Source organism: Artibeus jamaicensis, unplaced genomic scaffold, assembly GCF_021234435.1.
Source record: "Artibeus jamaicensis isolate MK-2021 breed Jamaican fruit bat unplaced genomic scaffold, CSHL_Jam_final contig_1998, whole genome shotgun sequence".
NCBI lineage: Eukaryota > Metazoa > Chordata > Mammalia > Chiroptera > Phyllostomidae > Artibeus > Artibeus jamaicensis.
The window spans coordinates 18,492,648-18,514,044 of NW_026521407.1; the positions used below are offsets into that span (position 1 = coordinate 18,492,648).

The 21,397-nt window shown below is 37.9% G+C and overlaps 1 protein-coding gene across 4 annotated transcripts in view; it reads right to left on the reverse strand.

The window, feature by feature from the left end:
• Positions 1 to 21,397, reverse strand: part of ABCA6 (ATP binding cassette subfamily A member 6) — a 54,933-nt gene that overhangs the window by 14,295 nt on the left and 19,241 nt on the right. For all 4 annotated transcript variants that reach the window (XM_037127950.2, XM_037127949.2, XM_053655976.1 and 1 more), the window contains 16 exons: positions 19,534 to 19,592; positions 18,394 to 18,504; positions 17,811 to 17,986; positions 17,463 to 17,582; positions 17,065 to 17,203; positions 16,406 to 16,496; positions 15,435 to 15,574; positions 14,142 to 14,258; positions 12,712 to 12,880; positions 12,154 to 12,320; positions 9,894 to 10,027; positions 8,509 to 8,646; positions 6,054 to 6,161; positions 4,950 to 5,123; positions 4,601 to 4,714; positions 17 to 136 (listed from right to left, as the gene is read on the reverse strand). In XM_037127950.2, coding sequence (XP_036983845.2) covers positions 17 to 136; positions 4,601 to 4,714; positions 4,950 to 5,123; positions 6,054 to 6,161; positions 8,509 to 8,646; positions 9,894 to 10,027; positions 12,154 to 12,320; positions 12,712 to 12,880; positions 14,142 to 14,258; positions 15,435 to 15,574; positions 16,406 to 16,496; positions 17,065 to 17,203; positions 17,463 to 17,582; positions 17,811 to 17,986; positions 18,394 to 18,504; positions 19,534 to 19,592 — 2,077 coding nt within the window. The remainder of the gene's footprint in view (positions 1 to 16; positions 137 to 4,600; positions 4,715 to 4,949; positions 5,124 to 6,053; positions 6,162 to 8,508; positions 8,647 to 9,893; positions 10,028 to 12,153; positions 12,321 to 12,711; positions 12,881 to 14,141; positions 14,259 to 15,434; positions 15,575 to 16,405; positions 16,497 to 17,064; positions 17,204 to 17,462; positions 17,583 to 17,810; positions 17,987 to 18,393; positions 18,505 to 19,533; positions 19,593 to 21,397) is intronic.

The window sequence follows — 21,397 nt, forward strand, 5'->3', positions numbered from 1 at the left end:
TGATAACATTTCTTACCTCTGTTACAAAGACTAAAAATCCATCCAGCACGAATTGGGGAATAAATATCATACCCCAGACTGTAGCAGGTAAGTATAAGTCTCTGAACATAAGGCTTTCTACCAAGACAACTGAGCTCTGCAAGGCAAGTTGAAATATATTGCATGTCAAACATATTGAGTCCATTGATATTTGAGAAAACATCTAGGATGTAGGTGTTCTTGTCCCATGTAACAGAATTTTCCTGCATGCAGATAAACCCCTTTCAGAAGGAAAAGGGAAAGGAAAAGCTTTGGATAATGAGAATACTGGGATCAGTACAAATAATGCCCCTTTTTATTACAAAATTATTTATTAAAAATCATAATCATGTCATTCTGTAACATAACAATATCACACTCAAGCACACCATATGACATTTTAGGTGAAATGTTCAAATTAAAACTACAAATTTTTACACCCATATTATTACCCTACCAACCACACTCAAGCAGGTGTTACTTCTGCTGGACCCTGAATATATTTGACCTTATAAAAAAATCCATACTGCCTCTCACCTAGACTGAAGTTTTCTAATTGCCACACCTGCTCCATTAAGTGTCTGTTCCAAATAAATGATTTTTCTGAGATTGTGCATTTTGATTGTAATGAACTGATTTTCTTTTAGATTAACAGTAAATATTGGGGTAGAGTTGAAAATAATTTAATTTCCGGTTTTAAGGATCAGTTTATCCATCAATAAGTATGTTTTGAGCACTTTATTAAACCATTGCTGGCTCTTATTCATATATTAATGACACTAAAACTAGTAAATTTTAAAACTAGTAAGTTACTCAGTTCATCGATTATTACACAAATGCCAGGCATTAAGAATTTAACATGCACTGTGCACTTTAATCCTCACAACTCTGTCACATAACTGTGCACAGTATTCCTCACTTTATATATGGGAAATCTAGGGTCCAGAGGCATTAAATAACAGCCTCAGGACAACACAGTTAGTGAGTGACAGAGCTGGAATTCAGAACTCTGGGCGAGTGTGATTGCTAAGTCTGTATGGTAGAAAACTATACTATTTTGAGGAATTGTTACATAAAAGGGAATGTTGCCTCTAGAGGAATTTAAAGTTTTGGGGGGATGTGACATATGAAAGACAACTGGGAAAAAAGCAAATAACTTATCATCAAGTATTCAGTAAGAGCACAATAGGCATTTTAGATGGCAAGTACAAAAGACTTTTCTCCTTTCACCACCTCCACAATCTCTCTGAAAAGATATCACACACCTGTCCATGCTAACATATTTCTCTTCTCTTAGTTTCCATGACATCAGACTTTTATATTTTTTTCCTGGCTCCTCGTGTTTGATAACTGAGTCCTTTAGTCCACCCGGCTGACTCACTTATTCTACTAGGCGTCCAAGTTTATACTTTTTTGACCCTTTCTCCTCTTCCTTCTTACCCACTGGAACAAGAGAAGATGCTGAAACACATCACAGGAAACACTCCATGGACCAGCGTGCTAAGATGTGTTCCTACACCTCTACCACTAGGCTGAAATACAACTGGCAGGATGCTTCCTTATTAGACAAGGGCCTAAAATGCCCATGAAGTGCCACACCCTTGGGGGTGCAGGAATCCACTGGACTTTAGAAACAAATGAACTGCTGACTGTGGCTTCACTCAATGATGGGGAAGCATTGCCTATACTGTCCTTCCAGTTATACCTAAGATCACAAAATGACAACTTCACTGACCATCAGCAAGTGATGCATTTTTACATATGATCTTGTGAGTGATAAAAAATCACCTCAGTTCTTAGATTGGCATGATTAAAATTTACACTAACTGCATGATGAAAGATCAATGATCATGGTACCTACCTATCCTCAATACATATTTTGAATGGAATTACAAATTCTTTTTAGCAGGCTTAAAGATGTTGCAGACTGCTTGAGTCTCCGTGAGGATGTATAATTTACCCTACTAAAGTCCAGAGGTGGATCAACACAACTTTACATCACATTGTGGACCATGCTACAATCTTCTATTTTTTGAGGTGAGGAATGACATAAGGTCTGAGGCCTGTTTAGTTCCTGAGTCTGTCACTAGTTTCTGTGTGGCCTTAAATAAGTTACTTAATTATTTTCACTCTAAAAAATGAGGGGAATTATCATAGGTAATCTTGAATTTTTTTCAAATCTGACATCCTAGTATTCCATAAAAATGCAGTTTCTTTTCAATGGTGTAAACATGACAAGTACACTAAAATAGATAAGTATCAAAAAGTAAAAATCAGAAATTATAAACATGTATTATACTGTCTATAACACTGATGCAATTTTTAAATTTTTGAACAAAAAACCTTATTTTAAAAAATTTACTTTGCCCCCGCGATACCACCTTACTTTAATACATAATTCAAAAATAGTGGCAGCAAAGGAAAAATGCTATTCAATCACAGATGGTATCTATATCTGTGATTCAATTGGAAAAACACTGCTTTTGATTTGAAAAACACAGTGTCTCAGAGTTGCATGTTTGATTATCTGATGTGGTCCTTTATTTGCTATGTTTTTTTCCACCACAGTGAGAACATCCTAATTATCCTATTTGTCCACAAACCTAATGGGAAATATGTTCTGCTTTATCATGACTTTCCCAGAAATAACAAAGTCCTATTTCTTCATTTGCTCATGTATGCTCTTACAACTGAGGAACTGTGCAAGAGGAACTCATTATATAATAATACAGGTTCCATTCTGCCGTCTACCATATACTGAGGTAAATTTGCCCTTGTTAGACTTCCACCCTTTATTATATATATAAAGTATTAGGGGAAATGAATGGTCTCTACTCTTTAAGCCAAGAGATGAAAGCTATTGTTCTTGAAGACTGTGGTGTTTCAAGTTCTGGAAGGTAAGTCATGTTCTGTAGAACTGATGCACTCTGAATCCCTAGAACCTCGGCATTTTTTCCAAATCCCAAACCTCACTCCAGAGCCTGCATCCATAAGAAGAGCTCCGTCCCTCAATGGCTTTCCCACTGAAGGTTGAAGGAGAAGGGGCTGATAGGGTGTGGTTCTACCTTTGGGGCCAAACACTCCCCTATCTGAGATATTGTCAAATCTATACCAGTCAGGAAGAATTGTGAGTATAAGGTGAACCAGGGGCTGATTTTTCACTTGACACAAAGCAAAAATGCATTCAAGTAGACTTCTATTTGTCCCATTCTGGAATGGCTTCTATGTAAGGAGAACCAATGCAAGAATGGGAGAGATGAAGTAAAAGAGGGCCATGACCTTAGGCTGCTGATTATTTAGGAATGAAGGAAAAGAAGCTCAACGAATGTTGATGAGGGAACTCACAGGAATACTTCTAGTCTCCATTAGGCTGGCAGTAATGGACCCGTCAACACTCATATTGGCAAATAACCCTGACATTGCTTGAACATCAGGTCTGATAAAGACTTCATTCAGAATTGGAACTACTAGAAAACACAAAGTATGGCCACAAATTCTTTGTCAACCTTTCGCTGGACACATAACAAGAGTGCTGACTGAAATCGACTATTAGTCAGGCTCTCTTATACTGATATCTGTACTGCCAAACCCAACACCTGGGTTTACATTGGACACAGGCAATAAGAAGTTGACTGAATGAAAGTTCCCATGCAAAGAATGAATGGAAGACTTTTGGTGCACCAGATGGTCACACCAGCCTCAAAGCCAGTCTTCCAAGTTGGATATCTCTATAAGTCTTTCTATATATTCTGAACTTGAATTGGGTTGTCCTGATGGTGGTAAGTGGGGTAGTAATAGATATGACCTGCCGAATACCAGGAAACACCATCTGGAGAAGCCAAATCAGAAGGGATAAGTCAACAGCTACCTGCTGGCCAGGGCAATCTAAGGCTAACTTCTTACAGAAGTGAGTGGGCACTGGCAGATGCATTTTCTTAGCAGATGACCTCTGGTTGGCTTCCTCTGGTGGTTTCAGGACTTCAACTCCAAGAGCTGGGAGCTGTGTTTGCAAGCCAGATGTTCAACCACCAGGCGAAAGTACCAGCTAAAATGCACCTGAACTTCTGGGATTAGACACTCTGGGTAGCCAGAGTCTTGGTAAATATCTCCATCCCAGTTTTCAGTAGTCTTGGAATTTCAGTCATCTTTTATTCATACTTATGAACAAGTGTACTGCCGTAGGTATAGAAACATCTCCAATCTCTAAAATTACTAGCATCTGAGGTTAAAAGACACTTTCTTAAAGATTGTAGAAATAAATTGTACTGTTGAATGTTATAAGCTCAATATTTGTTCTAGTGTTGTGAAGAAGCCCTGCATGCTGAAGGATTCATAAACTCAACAGTAGCACTCGGATTGCCCGTAAGGTACTCCGTGAACTCTAGTCAAAGGGTTGTATGTGAATTCTTCAGGAACATTATTGAATCAGCAACATGTTACATTCTTTCTTCTTTCTATGGTGTAATTTTAAGGTATTAATTTTCCCATTGCTCAGGGTAAAAGTGAATATATTTACTGTTACATTGAAAGTTTAAAATAGAACTCTATTTCTCTCTATTTGTAAGTTTGTATGTATACTTACAACATAGAAGAAAAATGACCAAAAGCCACTGTTTTTTCTTCGCTTGCCAAAAACAAATGATATCACATACGTCAGAAAGACGAGAGAAGTTGCATAACCAAATGCAATTACAACCTAAAGATAAGAGAAATAATACCAAAGTCAAAAAAGAAAATATTGAGGGAAAATTGAAATTATAAATATTTTAAAACATTTTATTGACCATGCACTTCACATGTTTTTTTTTTTTTGGTTTGTTTTAGTTTAGGGCAAAATGAAAATGAAAATGTCTTGATTATATCAAATATCAAATGTTAATATTTATCATGGATTAACTTTTAAGACAATCTCTGTGTAGGATGTTACTTACCAAAGCGAACATAATTCGAGTTGTGATATAAATTTGTGCTATGTATATTAGGTAGAAAATTAAATACATGACAAGAAGGATAAAAACAAAGAGGCTGATATCCACCAGGGCCTGTCCGCACCAGTAGGCAGAAGGATAGAGACCTGAAACCCACAACTGGGCCTTCGCTCTTTTCTGATGGAAAAACACAGAGTGCACATAGATTCGGTTAAAGTCCAGATCCAAAAACAAACACGTTAGAAGACACATTAAATATAATCCAATCAAATACTTTTTAATTTTCTAATCATTTTAATTATGCATATACTCTTTCATGGAAATTTGCTAATTTAATTAAGATAACCATTTTGAAAATAGATATTAATTCATTGTATAGGTTTGATTCACAATACCACTTTAACTTACGCAGAATAAATAGAAAAGCAGATTCAGTAAGGATCAAAGAATGAATCTCTTTCGAAAGAGATATCATTTGTGGCCTGAAGGACAATCAGTTCTCCATTATATAACTGTGCTTTGGGAGAGTTGCTGGCTCCCTTGTGAAGGGTGACTCCCCTAAGTCTCACTGAGCTGTTTGACTGGGATAATGGGTGTGACCAAGTACCAATGTGAGAAAAAGCTGTATTCCCCACAATACAAAAGGGATTCAAGTCTTAAATCTGGTCTTTTTCAGCATCTATGATTTCTTCCTTGTAGTTAAGAAATAATATAGTTGAAAGTTTTATAATATTCCACTTGTAATGTTTAACTTGAATCCCTGTAAAATTATTGTACTTCTTCTGTTAACTTCGAAATAAAAAGTGTTTTGTGGTTTCATTTTTTATCATATTTTTCTACTACCATTTATCCTTCTTATACTCTCTTCCACCTCCACCCACCCCTCCCCCAATAATCACCACCCTGCTGTTTGTGTACAGGAGTATTTTGTGTTTTTAGAAGTAAATTTCTGACTTGCTAAAAATAATGCTTAATTACATTATCTAAATTAAACATATGCTTAAATGCTTTTCTCACAGGACAACATTTTGAACAAATAGCATTTAAAACACAAGTATTAAGCTCCCCGAAGTTTCTTTTTTTTTCCTTTCCTTCCTTGTCTCTTACTTTGTAATCACCGACGCTGCTCATGGCAAAGTACGGAGAAATACAGCTCGCGATGCAAAATAAGAACAAGGAGGCTTCTGGCAGCCCAGTCCAGGTCAATATGAAACTCTGCAAATATAAGACACATGTTCAACTAGTGAATATTTCTTAAAAAAATTAAACAAATACTAATAACCACAATGAATATGCTGTTCAAAATATGGAAAAATCAAATTAAAAGTGTGTCTAGTTCATCAACATCTATGCATGGTAGTGGGGGTGGGTAATTTCTGATTATGAAGCATGTAGTTTTAACTCTTAGAACAAAAGGGGGGAATAAAAAAATAACCCAGGACCCACTTCAGGGCGTATATATGAAAAAGAATTGAAAGGAGGACCTAAAAGGTATCTCTGCCCATACATTTCATAGCAGCACCATTCACGGCACCCAAGAGGGGGAAGGGACCCGTGGCCAGGGACATCTATACACGGATAAACAAAATGTACTGTATACATACAATGGGATACTATTCAGCCTTTAAAAAAAGAAAAGAAAATCTTGACCTATGCTACCACATGAATGAAGTTTGAGGACATTATCCCAGGGGAAAGCCAGTTATAAAAAGACAAATACTATACAGTTGTCCTCGTATGAGGTATCAAAAGTAGTCGAATTTCATAAAAACAGAAAGTAAAACGGTGATTGCCAGGATCCAGAAAAAGGAGTAATGAAAAGTTTTTATTGAATGGGTATAGCATGCTAGTGGTATACTAAAAAATTCTGGAGGCCTGTTTTCACAACAGGGTGAATATACTCAACACCAGTGAGCTGTACGCTTAAAAATGGTTAAGATGGTAAATTTCATGTTATGTGCCTTTTTACCACAATACAAAAAAAATAGTTAAGGAATTCTGGTCCTAGGGAAATAGAGTGTTTAAGCTTGAGCGGCAGGTGTTTCTCAGTAAACCTAGTGATGGATGCGTGGGAACTACGGCAGCCAGCTGGATGTGCTCTGAAGCACAGACCTAAAAAGAGAACTCGATGCCACTGAGCCCATCTTCCAGGAGGTGCCCCTGGATCAGTGTCTGTCTGAAGCTGGGCTTATGCTCAGGCAGGGCACGGGACAGCCTCTCGGGCAGTAGCCTACCTCGAAATCATCACACAATTCTCAAGTTTTCCGTAAGGCTTTGGGGGCTGTACCTAGAAATTTTCCAGTGGATGGGAAAATGCATTGCTGTCTTCATAAGACAGCATGGCTGAAAGAACAAAGGTGTCTGCCATTGGGGAGGCTAGGAGTATAGCCATGGAGCCATTCATTTTAATCTTGACCCAACAGGAGGACAAAGAGGGGGTAACATCTCTCTCTTTGTACTATCAGCTGGTTCCACCTTCTGGAGACTTCCCTTCAGACACCACCACTCTTGAACCTTCCCTGCTTTCAGGGACAGTGGTGGCTTTGGCTCACAGAGGATTATGTCACCTGCTGACCTCTCAAGTATAGCCGGTCCACGTGCTTCTCTGTGTACCCCCAGAACCACGGGTGCAGTGAATCCAAAACTGAATTTGACCCCTTGGTTATAAAATGGGCTTCCCTTTTTGAAGGCTCCATTTCTAGTCTTGTTTACTTCTCTTCCAACCTTCTGGTTGGAAACAGTTGAAGTCAGCTTTGAGAGGTCCCTCTCGGGTACCCATTGGTCTCTAACCAGAAAGCCATAACCACCTCAAGGACTTCAAATAGAATGAAATTAATCCCGCAGTGGTTACATGGGAGGAAAGAGCAGAGAAGCCAAGGATGATGACATGAGAAGCCACTGTCACATCCGGGGTGGAGGGACAAAGGAAGGAAGTGATGTCACTGAAGGCCAGGGTAACAGATCCTTCTGCTGTCCTGGCTAGAAGCACGGCTTCCAGTTGTCAAGTCACGCTAGAGCCAGCTGATTAAAAAAAACCCTGAAAATGCAACCTGTGTGTGGCAGACACCCCTGCAATGTAGAGGGACTGGGTTGGTGAAGGGATTATCAGAAAGCATATAGCCCAAGAACTGGTAGAATGTGCTTCAAATCAGTCAGTCTACTAATTTAGTCAATGAAGAATCCACCAACAAATTATATAAGATTTATGAGATTCTAAAACAGGGTTACATGTGTTCCTGATTTCCAATTCAGTATATAAACACATACACACACACAGAGTCTCATTCCCTCTCCAATATACTCCTGCAATCAAGTACGTATCTTCTCAGAAGATTTTCTGGGAGACTATGATACAGTGTGGAAAGAATTCCCCCATTAGAATTCTATGATCATAGTAAAGGAAGAAATCATACTCTGTTAGACATAATCTGCTTAAAATATAAGGACAAAATTAATTTTGGGGGGATGGAAATAAATTATAAATATTTAAAAGCTGAAGAGGGAACATACAGGTGGCTTGTCAAATTCCTAGTTGTTCAGAAGGAGTGAAGCCAGTACTTACAAAAGGATAGGAGCCTCTCGCAGTTCGAATCTGTTGCGTATGGTTCAACATTCGAAGCAGCCCATTGCTGATAATACTCATAAGAATAGGAAAACAGTGCCGTCTCTTGGTATTGCATAAAGCAGAAAATCTATAATCCTTCAAATAAACACAAATAAGATGATGTTAATTCTAAATGAGGAACAAAGAAAAAGGTTTTATACCTAAACTCATAACAGTGCCATATTCTAGCTGTGTGGCCATCTTCAAAGTCCCCTGCCTTTTCTGAGTGGCATGTCCTCATCGGTGAAAAGGTGTGCATGATAAATGGGTTGTTATACAGGTTAAATGGGATAACGGATATCAGGCCCTAGCACTGTCAGCAATATGAATTTGTAAGAGTATTACTAATTTTAGAGCCTTTTGTCCTCATTTTGCTCATAATGAATTTCAGCTGATGGAATTTAAAAGTGGTCCCGATGAGGAAACCCTACCAGTTTGCAGTGAACAAGCAAAGAAACCCTGTTTTCTGGGTATGAGATAAGCATGGGGTTCATAAAACATTCATAGCTACACTGCTGATGAAGTGTTTCTACACTTCCAAGGACAATGTTTATGTTCTTCATGTTTATGAAAAAGAGGCTCGATATTGTTTAACCATTACCAAGAGTTCCTGTAATCAACATGTTGAATAAGTAACTAGTAAAGCATCTGCCAAGCAATGTTATTGCCCACATTGAGATCACTTTTTTAAAAATAATGCACTTAGTTTAGGTAGAATCGAAGTCAATGATACACCTTCAAAGGCTGTTGTTTTTTTCTCCTTGTGGCAAGAAATAAAGAGGTAGCTTCACTGAATTGAATCCCCTGTTTCCATTGCAATGCAGGTAGGACTCAGAGTTTACTCATGATTAGGATGGATTTTCAATAGTCTTGTTCCTGCAAAGATTATTGCTTATAGTCTTCACCCAAAATGGAACACGCTAAGAGAGTGGGCTGACAAAAAATTTCTCAGACTTCAGCGGCTATGATGGTATTGAATGTATCTTTTCAAATACAGAAAGCCATTTTCGGTAGTTACCCATTGAATGGGATCCCTTTAAGTCATAATTATCTCAGACGGTAAGTTTTACGTCCTGATATTTTATAGGGTTTGAAGGATGCAATTATATCCAGCTACTTTTATTGTAAAAAATCATCTAATTCAAAAGTTACGATGGAAAATGTGTTGCACAAATGTAATTAAGCTTTCCAGATTATTGAATAATGACCTCAAATGAGTTTGAGTCATGTCGCTGCGCACTAGCTGGGTTGACTTTCCGCAGTTTTTAAGACAGTTAAAATGTAGCACCTCGTTCATTTTTTTTTTCATAAAAGCAAAAACAAGAGGTGAGAGGCAAACATACCTTTTGTTTCCCAGAAACTACAATAGCCCCATTGTAGGACAGCTCCTCGGGGCTATTTCTGTTTTTAAAGTCATCAATTTCCAAAAGTATATTCTGATGCTTCAGTGACTGTATAAAATCTTCAATATTTGATTCTGATATTAAATCAGTAACAGAAGGCCATGTAAAACAAAACATGTGTCAATTTTAAACAAGTAAAACACATACACAATTTATATTTTTATCATGGGAAGGCATATCCCTCTGGGTGTCACAGTAATAACAACACTGGCCCATGAAAGAGAACACATTGTGCCATCTTCTACTTGTTGAACTTTACTCTGTAATAAGTGAGCTCTATAATTCTACTTCATGTAAGTTAGCATGTGGCCATTAAGACAATATAATTTGATTTCATGACTCTGTTAAAAAATACATTTGAACTCAATAATCTGGGGGAATACGATAATTGTATGGGGAGTGCTTAGACTGGCCAGCCTAAAATGGCCAATAATAGCACCCCTTTCACTTCTGTGTTCTCTAAATAACAGAAAAGTAAATATAGGTAGGTGTACCTATGCATGTATTTTAACACGAGTGTATTTTCCATATTTACATACACATTACATACATATATATTTCATAAGTATTTTTTTTTGTTAGGGAGTGGTAAACAAAAAGAGTGCCACTATCAGACCAAAGTTTCTGAGATGCTTCTAAGAAGAAAACAGAGAAATAAGAGGTAAGAAGAACCCACAGCCCAGCACACACAGGGGCCAACAAATACAAAGGCAAAACCAACTTTCCTAATATCTTAACTCGGCAGATGAATTCAAGGGGCAAAGTAGACCCTGAAGCCGCTGTCAAGCTGGTTACCTGTTTAGCCACACCTGGAACAAGGTGACCATAGGCCCCTCCCTCTGCCCCACACAGAGCAGGTGGCAGCCGCACTTGCCCTCAGAATACAAGTCCCCAGATTCACTTTCTAAGAGACATTACCTGGGAAAAACTGCAGGGCCAGACCTACAGGAACTCCAGACAATTAAAAGACAGACTGTAATGGGAAAAGGAAGAAGAAGGATTCTCATTCTTGGCTCATTTGGACTTTCAAGTGGAAGCTGAGGCCAGAATTGGGTTCTGGCATCAGAAAAATAGGGCCAAGTGCCAGATGAATTAGGATTCCTCCCACCAGGTGGAAAAGGGGTGTTCACATAGAAACTAAGCTTTCCTTGCAGCGTAGGACAGTTAGCCACACAGCCTGCTCTGTCTCCATAGACACTTGAGGTAGGGTAGGTAACTTAATGGTGACCCACGTTCACCTAGGCAAACAGGGATTCTCCAATTTAAAGATGAACGTCTTATCAACAATCGTGAGGTTTCTGAGAAAAAGGGGAATGAGATGGCATAGAAGCTCCAAACCTAAATGACAAAATACCTAACAAGTGAGTATAGAGAAAAGAAAAAAATAAACAAGGGAATACCACGTATTGTGCTCAGAGTAACTGGGGAGGAAAACATGCATGGGGCAACTGAGAGGTAGAGAAACAATTCTAGATTTTGAGATCAAACAATTAGCAAGGTTTTCAGTTTTAAGGTAGGAGATGAATAAACTTCACTTTCTAAAACTTGCATGGAAAAAAAACAGGACTGAGAAACAAACAAGAAGAGCACTTTTGTTTAAAGAGGAGACATCTAGAATTCTGAGTCACAAATGTATGTGAAAATTGGAGTGGGCAGGGGGACTCTTCAAGAGAGAATTCCTATTCTGAATATATTTTGTTAATATTTTAGGCAAAGACACAAAATCTTCAAAGTTACTTAAAGAGGAGGATGAAGCAGTTAGATGAAACCAATTACCTATCATTTAGGATAACGGGAGCATGGGGACCAAATCGTGTTAAGCCACCCTCCTAGAGCTTATTGGATCTCCAAATGTCAACATGTGCGTATAACATTGAAGGTAGAAATTAAGCTGCTGTAACAAAGGGGTCCCAAAATTGAGTGGTTCAACCAGCACAGAAGTTTCTCTTCCACACAGTAGCTTAAGGTAATCAGGCAGAGAAGCAGCTCTGCTCCACCAGGTGAAGTAGTGACCCAGGACCCTTCCACCCTGTCTCCTCAACCCCATCACCCCGACACTCAGAGGAAATATGCACAGCTCCTCAGAAACTGGTTTCTATTCATAAAGCCTAAATACTTATTTTCTACTCTTATGACTCACTTTTCCCCCTCTACATAAAAACAACTTATTTCTAGATTTGAATTTTGTCCTTCTGTTCACCTGTGTTATTGATGATCAATAGGCTGGTAAGAGGTTCTTGGGGAAGTTGTCCAGGAGAAAGGAAATACAATCCAGGTTTAAATTCCCAATCACTCTTTTGAACTAATATGGCATCAAATATCACTTCCACAAGTACAGGGAACAGTGCAATTCCAAGTAGCAATAGTCTGTAATGAAGAAAAATGACCATATGAATCTATAGCAGTTATATATTTATTCAGTCAGACATTTCACAAATATTTGTAGAATATCAACTTTGTGCCAGCCATAATCATAAGTGCTAAAATCTTGAAAGTCACACCTTAGCATGCTACATGGTACAAAAACACATCGCTGTATTAACAGCAGGCAATCGAACTATGAAAACCAAACAGACCAGTATAAAAGGCTCATCACGTGCTAACTTACAGGTACCCTCACTGACGGTAAAATCAAATGCTGCATTTGTACATGCTCTGGAAGGAATGTTGGGTATTATGTTCTCATTATAAATTTTTTTCTGGTTTTTAACCCTTTCTTGAAACTCACTACCCAAGAAAACAGTACTTTGATACTTACAGATTCAAAAGTGCTTTCCTTCCATGTTTTAGCTTCCAGAAACGGAGCCGCGCCATTGCACAGACCTGCCTTCTCCAGAGTTCCAGGTCACTCACAGTCTTCTGAATTTCAGGATGAGAAGAGTAAGCTGGCTCCATTTCATATAGGCTTTCTGCGTCTCTGCTCATCTCTGCGAGTCAGAATAAGCACATATGTACATATATACACATGTTATCACTGTCACTCTTGAGTCATCACAGTTTTCTCCTTTTAGAGAAAAACTCTCTTAGGATGTTTGTTACAAAACAAACAATGTAAGCAACAAATTAAGTTTATCATGTCCACATTCAATAAATTTAGTTATCAAATATTCATACCAAAAGAAGTCAGTAAAGGGTGATCTCTTTTTGTGTCTAGTCTTTAAAAAGGCATAGAAAGTCTTACAGGTAACAATATTCTGAGGGGCTTCAGGAAATCTTTTCCATGGAAATAGAGAATCACTAATGCCTAAAAGTCTACTATTAAGCTATCAATAATGTAGAATTCTAGGTGAAAGACTACCAGCTCTGAAACCACACGACCTGTACCCGATTTCCAAATATACAACTTACACATGGTATTACTTGGGGCAAGTCACTTAACTGCTCTTAAATTGAGAATGTGAGGTATGATTTTCTCATGTGTGAAACGGTGCCAATGACACTGGTTAGAATGGTTATTGTAGAAAAGTGATGGGATGTAGCTACACAGTAATCAAATCATAAACCCTCTATAGATAACAGCTCTTCCACCCATTAAAATACAGAGATGACCCACCCACTAAAATAAAGAGATGACCCTAAGCCTTTCCCTCATTTAGACCTTAGTGGAATTTTGTATATGAGCAAGTTAAGAGCAATTTTTATACAAAATATCTGTTCAGCGTTCATGACACTGATTGGGAAGCTTTTGCATATCCTCAGCTATCCAAGAAGCAGTGAATATCTGGGGATAGAAGAAAGCTGCTGAACAGGAAGCAGTTTCCGAAGAGGAATTTGGTGCACTCCAGGAGCAGTCCATGCTGAGTCCTAGTGATGACGTTAGAAAGTGATGGCAGCCCTTCCTCGAGTGGAAGTCAAATTTGGGATTAGTCATGTTCTTTTTTATTCTCAATTTTTTTAGGTTTTATTTTTATAGAGAATAAACATCAAAGTGTGAGAGATACACCTATTGGTTGCCTGTTGCATGCCCACAAAAGGGGACCTGGCCTGCAACCCAGGTATGTTCAATTCCCAGACTGAGAATTGAATCTGCAACCTTTTGGTTCACAGGCTGGCGCTCAATCCACTGAGCCACACCAGCCAGGACTAGTCATGTTCTTTAGTGTAATCAAGTATAAGACGTTACACATACTAAATGGATACATGATCGTTTGGAAACTGATTTTATATGAATTGTACAAATGAATTTACCTTGTTCAATAGTTGATATTCCTTCCATTTTCATGAAGAGTTCATTTAGAGTTGATAGGGAAATGTCATAACTCATCACACCTTGGCCAGAACCCTCATCAAGGTCACTGAAAAGATCTAAGGCATCAGGCAGGAATAGATACATCTGAAATACCACTGATAACTAAACCTGCTAAATTTACATATTTAAAAGATGATGCAGAATATCGTCAATAAAATTTACATCTTTTTAATATCATAGTAAGCAAAAGCAAAATTTCACTGGAATGCTCTCCCTGTCTGAAATGAGTATGTCAGACCTCTTGCTCTGTCCTCAAACTGCCTGCACTCTATCTTCTGTTCTCAGCTCATGAACTTCCTGCAAACGTCTTTGAGGAACTATAAGCAATCAGAGAGAGCATCATCTTCTCACCTCTACACCACAAGTCAGCATGTACTTCTACCCATGTTCTGGGTCTTCCCTTCGTACAGGTAGAAGATGCATAGCTGCTCCCACCAAAGGCTGCCTCTTGACTTCTGTTCTGAATTCCATGCCCTCTGGTCATCTCAAAGACTTCCCAAAATAATCTCTCTCTCTCTGTCTTTCTCTCTCTCTTCCCCCACCCCCTGCCTTTTTCTCTCCCTTCCTCCGTCCCTCTCCTGAATTGTCAATTTCTCCTACATGTACTGGGTCATCCAAATAGCATGTAATGTTGGCCATCAAACAAAGAAAAGATACGCACCCAATTAATTTAAAATACAAAATGGAACCTGTAGCAGACACCTTGTTGCCCCACCCTCATCTCTTCTGCACGCACCTTTCATGGCAAATCTGCTCCTTAAGAGCACCTGCCTGAAGGCATTGTTTTCTGGGCTCTGTAGAGTGCTAAAGCTCATGCTGAGCACAAGCCAGATGGGGCAAAAATTCATGCTCTGGAAACATCTCTTAACCAATGATGGCTAGGGAGTGGCAAACAAATACCCCAGCTTTCTCACCCCTCTGGTGACATAATTCTGAGGCCCTTGCTTATTCATTTATTTTTCCCAGAGGTATTACACCTCGATTGCTTATTGCCCTAACCTGCTCGATAAGGCAAACTTCCCTGGGTTCCTTCCCTTCCCTCTCTCGTGTCCCCATTTCCTGGAGCTTCTAGGCATCAATTACCAAACAAATGACACTAAAACCCTCATCTCACATTCTACTTAAGAAATTCAACCTAAAACAAAACCCAAATTCATTAAACAATGAAAGTTGTAATAATGATGTAAACACCTGTTCCCAAGTTTCATTCCATTATAATCATATCAAGTTACCTGGAAATTTATTTGTCTTTTCCATAGGCAAAGTATACACAAGAGTTTCTTTGCTTTCTGTTTTTAATTTAGCATCAGGGATGTGATGATTAATGATGGATGTTATTTTTTCTGGATCACATATTTCATTTCTGTACAAACTAATGTTTGAAAGAGAAGAAAAATCATTTGTATTTTCCCCTGTCTCTGTCACAGAAGAAGAGCTTGTTATTGAATATCTAGCCTTTGAGCACTACTTTACTTAGCTTTAACAAACAAAATGATTTAAATAATAATAATAATAATAAATACATAATGCTATCAGTCTGAAAAATCTTCTGATCTCTACAGAAGAGGTGTATAAACTCAGAATGACTACAAATATACAAACAAATACATACTAGAATTGAAACTTGATATATATTAAGAAGGAAGATAAACAAAAGGAGGTGAGAATATTAGAAGAGATTTCTTAGGGAAAATAATTATTACACTAGACTGTGTAGATATCAGAAATGAGTGGCTAATAGGGAAACCTGGCCAACATGCATTTGTCCAGAGAGTTTTTGTTTTCATTCCTTTTGCCTGGACACACATTCTCATTACACACAGTCCTCTTCATTCTCTGCTACCAGATTTACTCCCACTTTTACCACTAGCTTCGGAAATTATTTGATTTCGTACCCTATGGAAAAAGGAAATGATGTCACAGGATTGCATGGGTCAGCTGAGGAAAATGGAGCATGGGAAGAAGATAGATTTTTAGGCTGCACAGAGCAGCTGCCTGGAACGTGGTCCAGCTTATAATTTTGAAATTTTTCTTATCACAATGGAATGCAGAAAAAACATTTGGAAAACATTAATCGCTTCAGCTTGGTAGAGCTAAGCATAAGGCCAAATCTCTCTCATAATTGTCTACCTTTTTGATATGGCAGATTGAAATTTTATATATATATATATATATATATCCAATTTATTCCCAAATTCTTTACCTTAAGTGATATCCAAGACCCCATCTTTTCTTCAAAAAGATAGAAGAGCCTGCAGACTTCAGTCTCCCATTGGACATGATCACTTTTCTATCTGAGTAAAAAGAAGCAAGAGAAAAGGGACGACGGGAATCAGTTCTTCCCTCTCTGGAAAATACAAATGAGGAGCCGAAGCTCAGATTCCCAGAGGAGAAGTGTTCTATGGGGCATTGCTCTATCTAATGTCTATTTGCAAGTTTGAAATACACATTAAAATTGATGCATTTAAAATGAATGTATGAGCTCCAGCTCATTTTAGTGTCCTCCAAAACTTAAAAAAAAAAAGAAAGAAAAACCAGAAATTACATGGGTGCATTTTTTTACTCCTAATGGGATGTGAAAGAATGAGTGGATACTTTTCAACCAAGTGTATATTAAATCCTATTTGAATGTTTACATTAATCAAAAGCTGATCTGAAAAAAAATTCACAGGTTTTTATAAGTAGTCAAAATTGAGCAACTGTACAGTTGGCAAAGAATTCTACCCTGAGACTAGACTCCTGATATCCTGCAGACTGGGACATAATATAAGCATATACAGGCAATGACAGCAGGGCTCTTGCACTGAGAATAAATATTCCCCAAATTCCATATTGTGATATTGAGATAGAATCAACAATTACCAGCCAGGATGTCAGCCTCATCTACAAGGTTGGTACTCAAGAGGATCACACGGCCTGCTTTGTGTTCCTTGAGGAAGCTCCACACGCGATACCTCCCAGTGGGATCCAAGCCAGTGGTTGGTTCATCCAATAGCAAAACCTACAAAGGATGATGATATATAACATATGCCTTGCTCCAGTGTCCGCTGTTTCCTGATGATAGCATGGATAACAACAAAACCCCCAAAACAGTAACTATCCAACCATTTACGTCCAATATGCTTATTTTCATAGTTACACATAGCAGGTTCTCTTTCGATTCATGACAACAAAAGCTCTGCTACTGTAAGTGACAGAAAGCAGCCTGAGTTTGTATTGATATTCCATCCACACTCCTCCACATGCCTTATGGCACTTACTTGAGGATCTCCTAAAATGGCAATTCCAAAGGTCAGCTTTCTTTTCTGTCCTTCGCTTAAATGTTTAGCAAGGTGATCCTGAATGTTTTGTATGTCCAGCTCCAATAAAATTCTTTGTACCTATAAAACATATATGAAGCTTAACATCCAAGATGACTCGTATTTTATAATTTTAACAGGTCAGTACATCAGGAGGTATTTTCAGTAGGACCTCAATGGCTGAATTTTACGCACAACAGGACAGGTAAATACTGTCCTGTTAAGCATAACAGGATTCCCTGAGGGGAATTCTGTGGCCATGACTTCACTTGACAAAAGGTCAGCAGTTTAATTAATCCAAGCATCTACCTCTTGATCCACTTCCTGTGGGTGAATCCCTTTAATCTTAGCAAACAGTCTGAGGTTTTCCTTCACAGTAAGTGTGTCAAAATGAACATTGAATTGAGGACAAACGCCAATTATCTTTCTGGTTTCCTCCAAGTCTTGCATTTCAGAGAGATTTTTGTTGTAGATGGTAACTGATCCTAAAAATAGAAGTGAAAAATAATTTAACATTGGCAACATAATACATTTTATTGATGCTTGGAGATCTTATTTGTGGACATAACTGCATATATACACAAACATCTAAAATGATGACTTGATAATTTGTTAACAAGTACTAAGTATTTTTAACACAAATTTATGCTTGGAGTAGTGTGTATTCCCACTGAAATGTACCATATCAGTGGAATAAAGATAATAATTTTCAAAACAATTTGGGAAATAGATTTAAAATCATATAGTTCTGATAAATAACATTAGATAAACAAAAATTATTTTCTCTTAAGCAGTTAAGTAAATATCCAAAAATGAGAAAGGCTATATATGATCTCATTCTATTATCAGACATCTTGCCTTTGAGAATTTTTCTTTGTTTTTTTTTGCTCACCTTCTGTCGGAACAGATGACCCATTAAGGATGTTTAGTAATGAAGACTTGCCAGCTCCGCTATGACCCAGAATTGCTGTGATTTGACCTTCATATATATCAAAGAACAAGCCTATTTTAAAAATAAAAAGTATCAACATCTAAGAGAGCATTCGACAGGCCCAGTTCTAAAGACAGAATAAGAGATGGATACACTTTCATATTCGTATATGCACATGAATGTACACCGGAAGTAAGTGTGGTGTGAATATTTGGAATTATCATTAATTTTATCTTCTTCTCACTCCAAACGAGAAGAAGTCCTTGCAGAAGTCGAAGATGTTTAGACATAAAAGCCCCTGGTTATTGATGAGCTAGAAAGTAGCTCATTATGTGCTCCAGAAATACATTTAAAAATACTTCAATATATCCTTGACTAAAATTAAAGAAAGAAACCACAGATCTACATGCTGCTTGAGAAAAACCTGGAGTGAAAATAAACTTGCTGATACAACTACATTAAATGCTCAAAGTAAGATCTAATCTTAAAGGAATAAGTAAGATGAGTTAAGAGATGCAACATTTGCTAGAAAATAAACATAACACAAATGACAGAGAACTCTCAACCTTTGGGAGGATATATAGCTCACTTAAATATTATTATAGAAAGCTATACTTATTAGAATATTTAGTATCAGATATGTTGGTTCATTCAAAACTATAAACTATGTTTGTTATGAATATTGGCTTATGAAATGCAATTCACGCACAATGGGGTTATTCATCTCGTTTTAGTGAATCTCACCAGTACATGTAAACTGTGGGATTTTCTGGCTAGTACAAAAATATTTATCAATTCTAAGTCTAAATGCTCTTTTCTCATAGTGCAAGTAAAATATTTGTTGGAGCAAATTCATTTTTAAAACCAAAGTGAAATTGCATTTTTCACTGTATGATCTTGTTTTTGTACATTAACAGATCCATGAAGTATCCAAAAGGATTTTACATCCAGTTTTTAATCATCACTAATTTCTACATGATGGAGTTAGAGTGTACATTTTTTTCCTTTCTGTTTTGCTTATCTATATTTTCTGATTTTTCATATTAAATTTTCCCCATTTTTTGAAACAAAGAAATCAGTAAAACAAATGTTTTTCTTTACCTTTCAATACTTCCACTTTTCCAGACTTTTCTTTATATTCTTTTCTAACATTTATGATTCTGAAATGACAAAAGGGGATGCTTACTTAGACAACACAGAAATAAAAGTGGTACAGGTCATGAACAGCCCTGGAGAGAGGCAGTCGACCACTCAATGTGAAGTAAGGGATGGCCATCACCTGTGTCCTCAGGGAGATGAAGACTTATTTTTGATAAATTACTTCTCCTGAAATAGACAATAGCATTCTCTTTAGAAAGTTATGATCTGTAATCATCCTCACTTTCTTTCTCGAGTCTTAGCACATCAGGTGTTTTCCCCTCCTCAAGATTAGTGCCTTTATCTGCATTCTGCAACCATCATCTATCTCCCAAGCCCTCTGTCCCTTGAATTTTCCTCTCTGATAACTTTTGTTTGGCTAGTAAATCTGCTTTAGATATGGTCAAATTTCTCTCTTTCCTAATCTTTTAAGAAAGATTCTCGAAAAAAAAGTGTGCTGCAGAGAGAAAGAAGGAGCTACTACCTTTTGCAACAACATGGATGGAACTGGAAAGCATTATGCTGAGTGAAATAAGCCAGGTGCTGAAAGACAAATACCATATGATCTCACCTTTAACAGGAAGCTAAACAACAAAACAAACAAGCAAGCAGAAAGAAAAAAAAAAAAAACAAAGACACTGAAATAGAGAACAAGGGGATAGTGACCAGAGGGGAGAAGGAAGGGAGGTTAAGGGGAAACAGGGGGAGGGATTTGGAGGAACAAATAGGAAGGACACAGGGACGAGAACTAAGGGGGGGTGGAAATGGGAGGGAGGTAGGGAGCAAGGGGCGGGGGAGGCTGGGATGGGAAAAATAGACAAAAAACTGTACTTGAAAAATAACTAAATAAAATTAATTTTAAAAAAAGTGTGAATTTGACATCTCCCCTTCCTTACTTCCTCATCAATTAGCTACACTTTGGCTCATGAACCCACAACCCTAGTGATTCTCTTCACACTGAAATCATTAGTGGCCTCCCAATCACTAAATGCAACAAATACTTTTCCATCCTTATTTACTGGGTTATGGGTTACCACTGGTGACTTTCTCCTTGTTAAAAGTGTCTATTTTGAAGGTATTGAAAATTCCACTTTACTGGTCTTCTTACTATTTTTGGAAATGTTCCTTCTCTGTGTCTCTGTAAGGTTCTCTTCTTTCATCTGACATATCATCTTGGTGTTCCACAGTGTTCTCTTTGTACATTATGGTTCATCGCACTCTAGACTCTGTCGATGGGTTATCTCATTGATTCTCATAGTTTCAACAGCAACCTAATGTTGACCCCATCCTTGGCTCTGAGATTTGGTTCACATATTCAAAGATCTGCTGGATTTGTTCTTACAAATTCCACACACACACACACACACACACACACACACACACACACACCCCTCTAGATCAGTGCTTATTGAACTTAAATACACCTTGGAATTCAAAAGGGAACTGCTGCAGAACAAGGCAGGAACCAGGCTCAGAGAGATTAGAGATATCAAGGCTACATAAGACCACGTACAGTGCATCTTCTTCTCCTTCTCCTTCTCCTTCTCCTTCTCCTTCTCCTTCTCCTTCTCCTTCTCCTTCTCCTTCTCCTTCTCCTTCTCCTTCTTCTTCTTCTTCTTCTTCTTCTTCTTCTTCTTCTTCTTCTTCTTCTTTTTAAATTAATGTATGGTTGCTTCTTATGTGTCCCCTGCTGGGAACTGGCCCCTGCTAGGAACTGGCCTGCAACCCAGGCATGTGCCCTGACTGGGAATCAAACCGCGATCCTTTGGTTCGCAGGCCCGTGCTCAATCCACTGAGCTACACCAGCCAGGGCTTAAAGATTTTATTT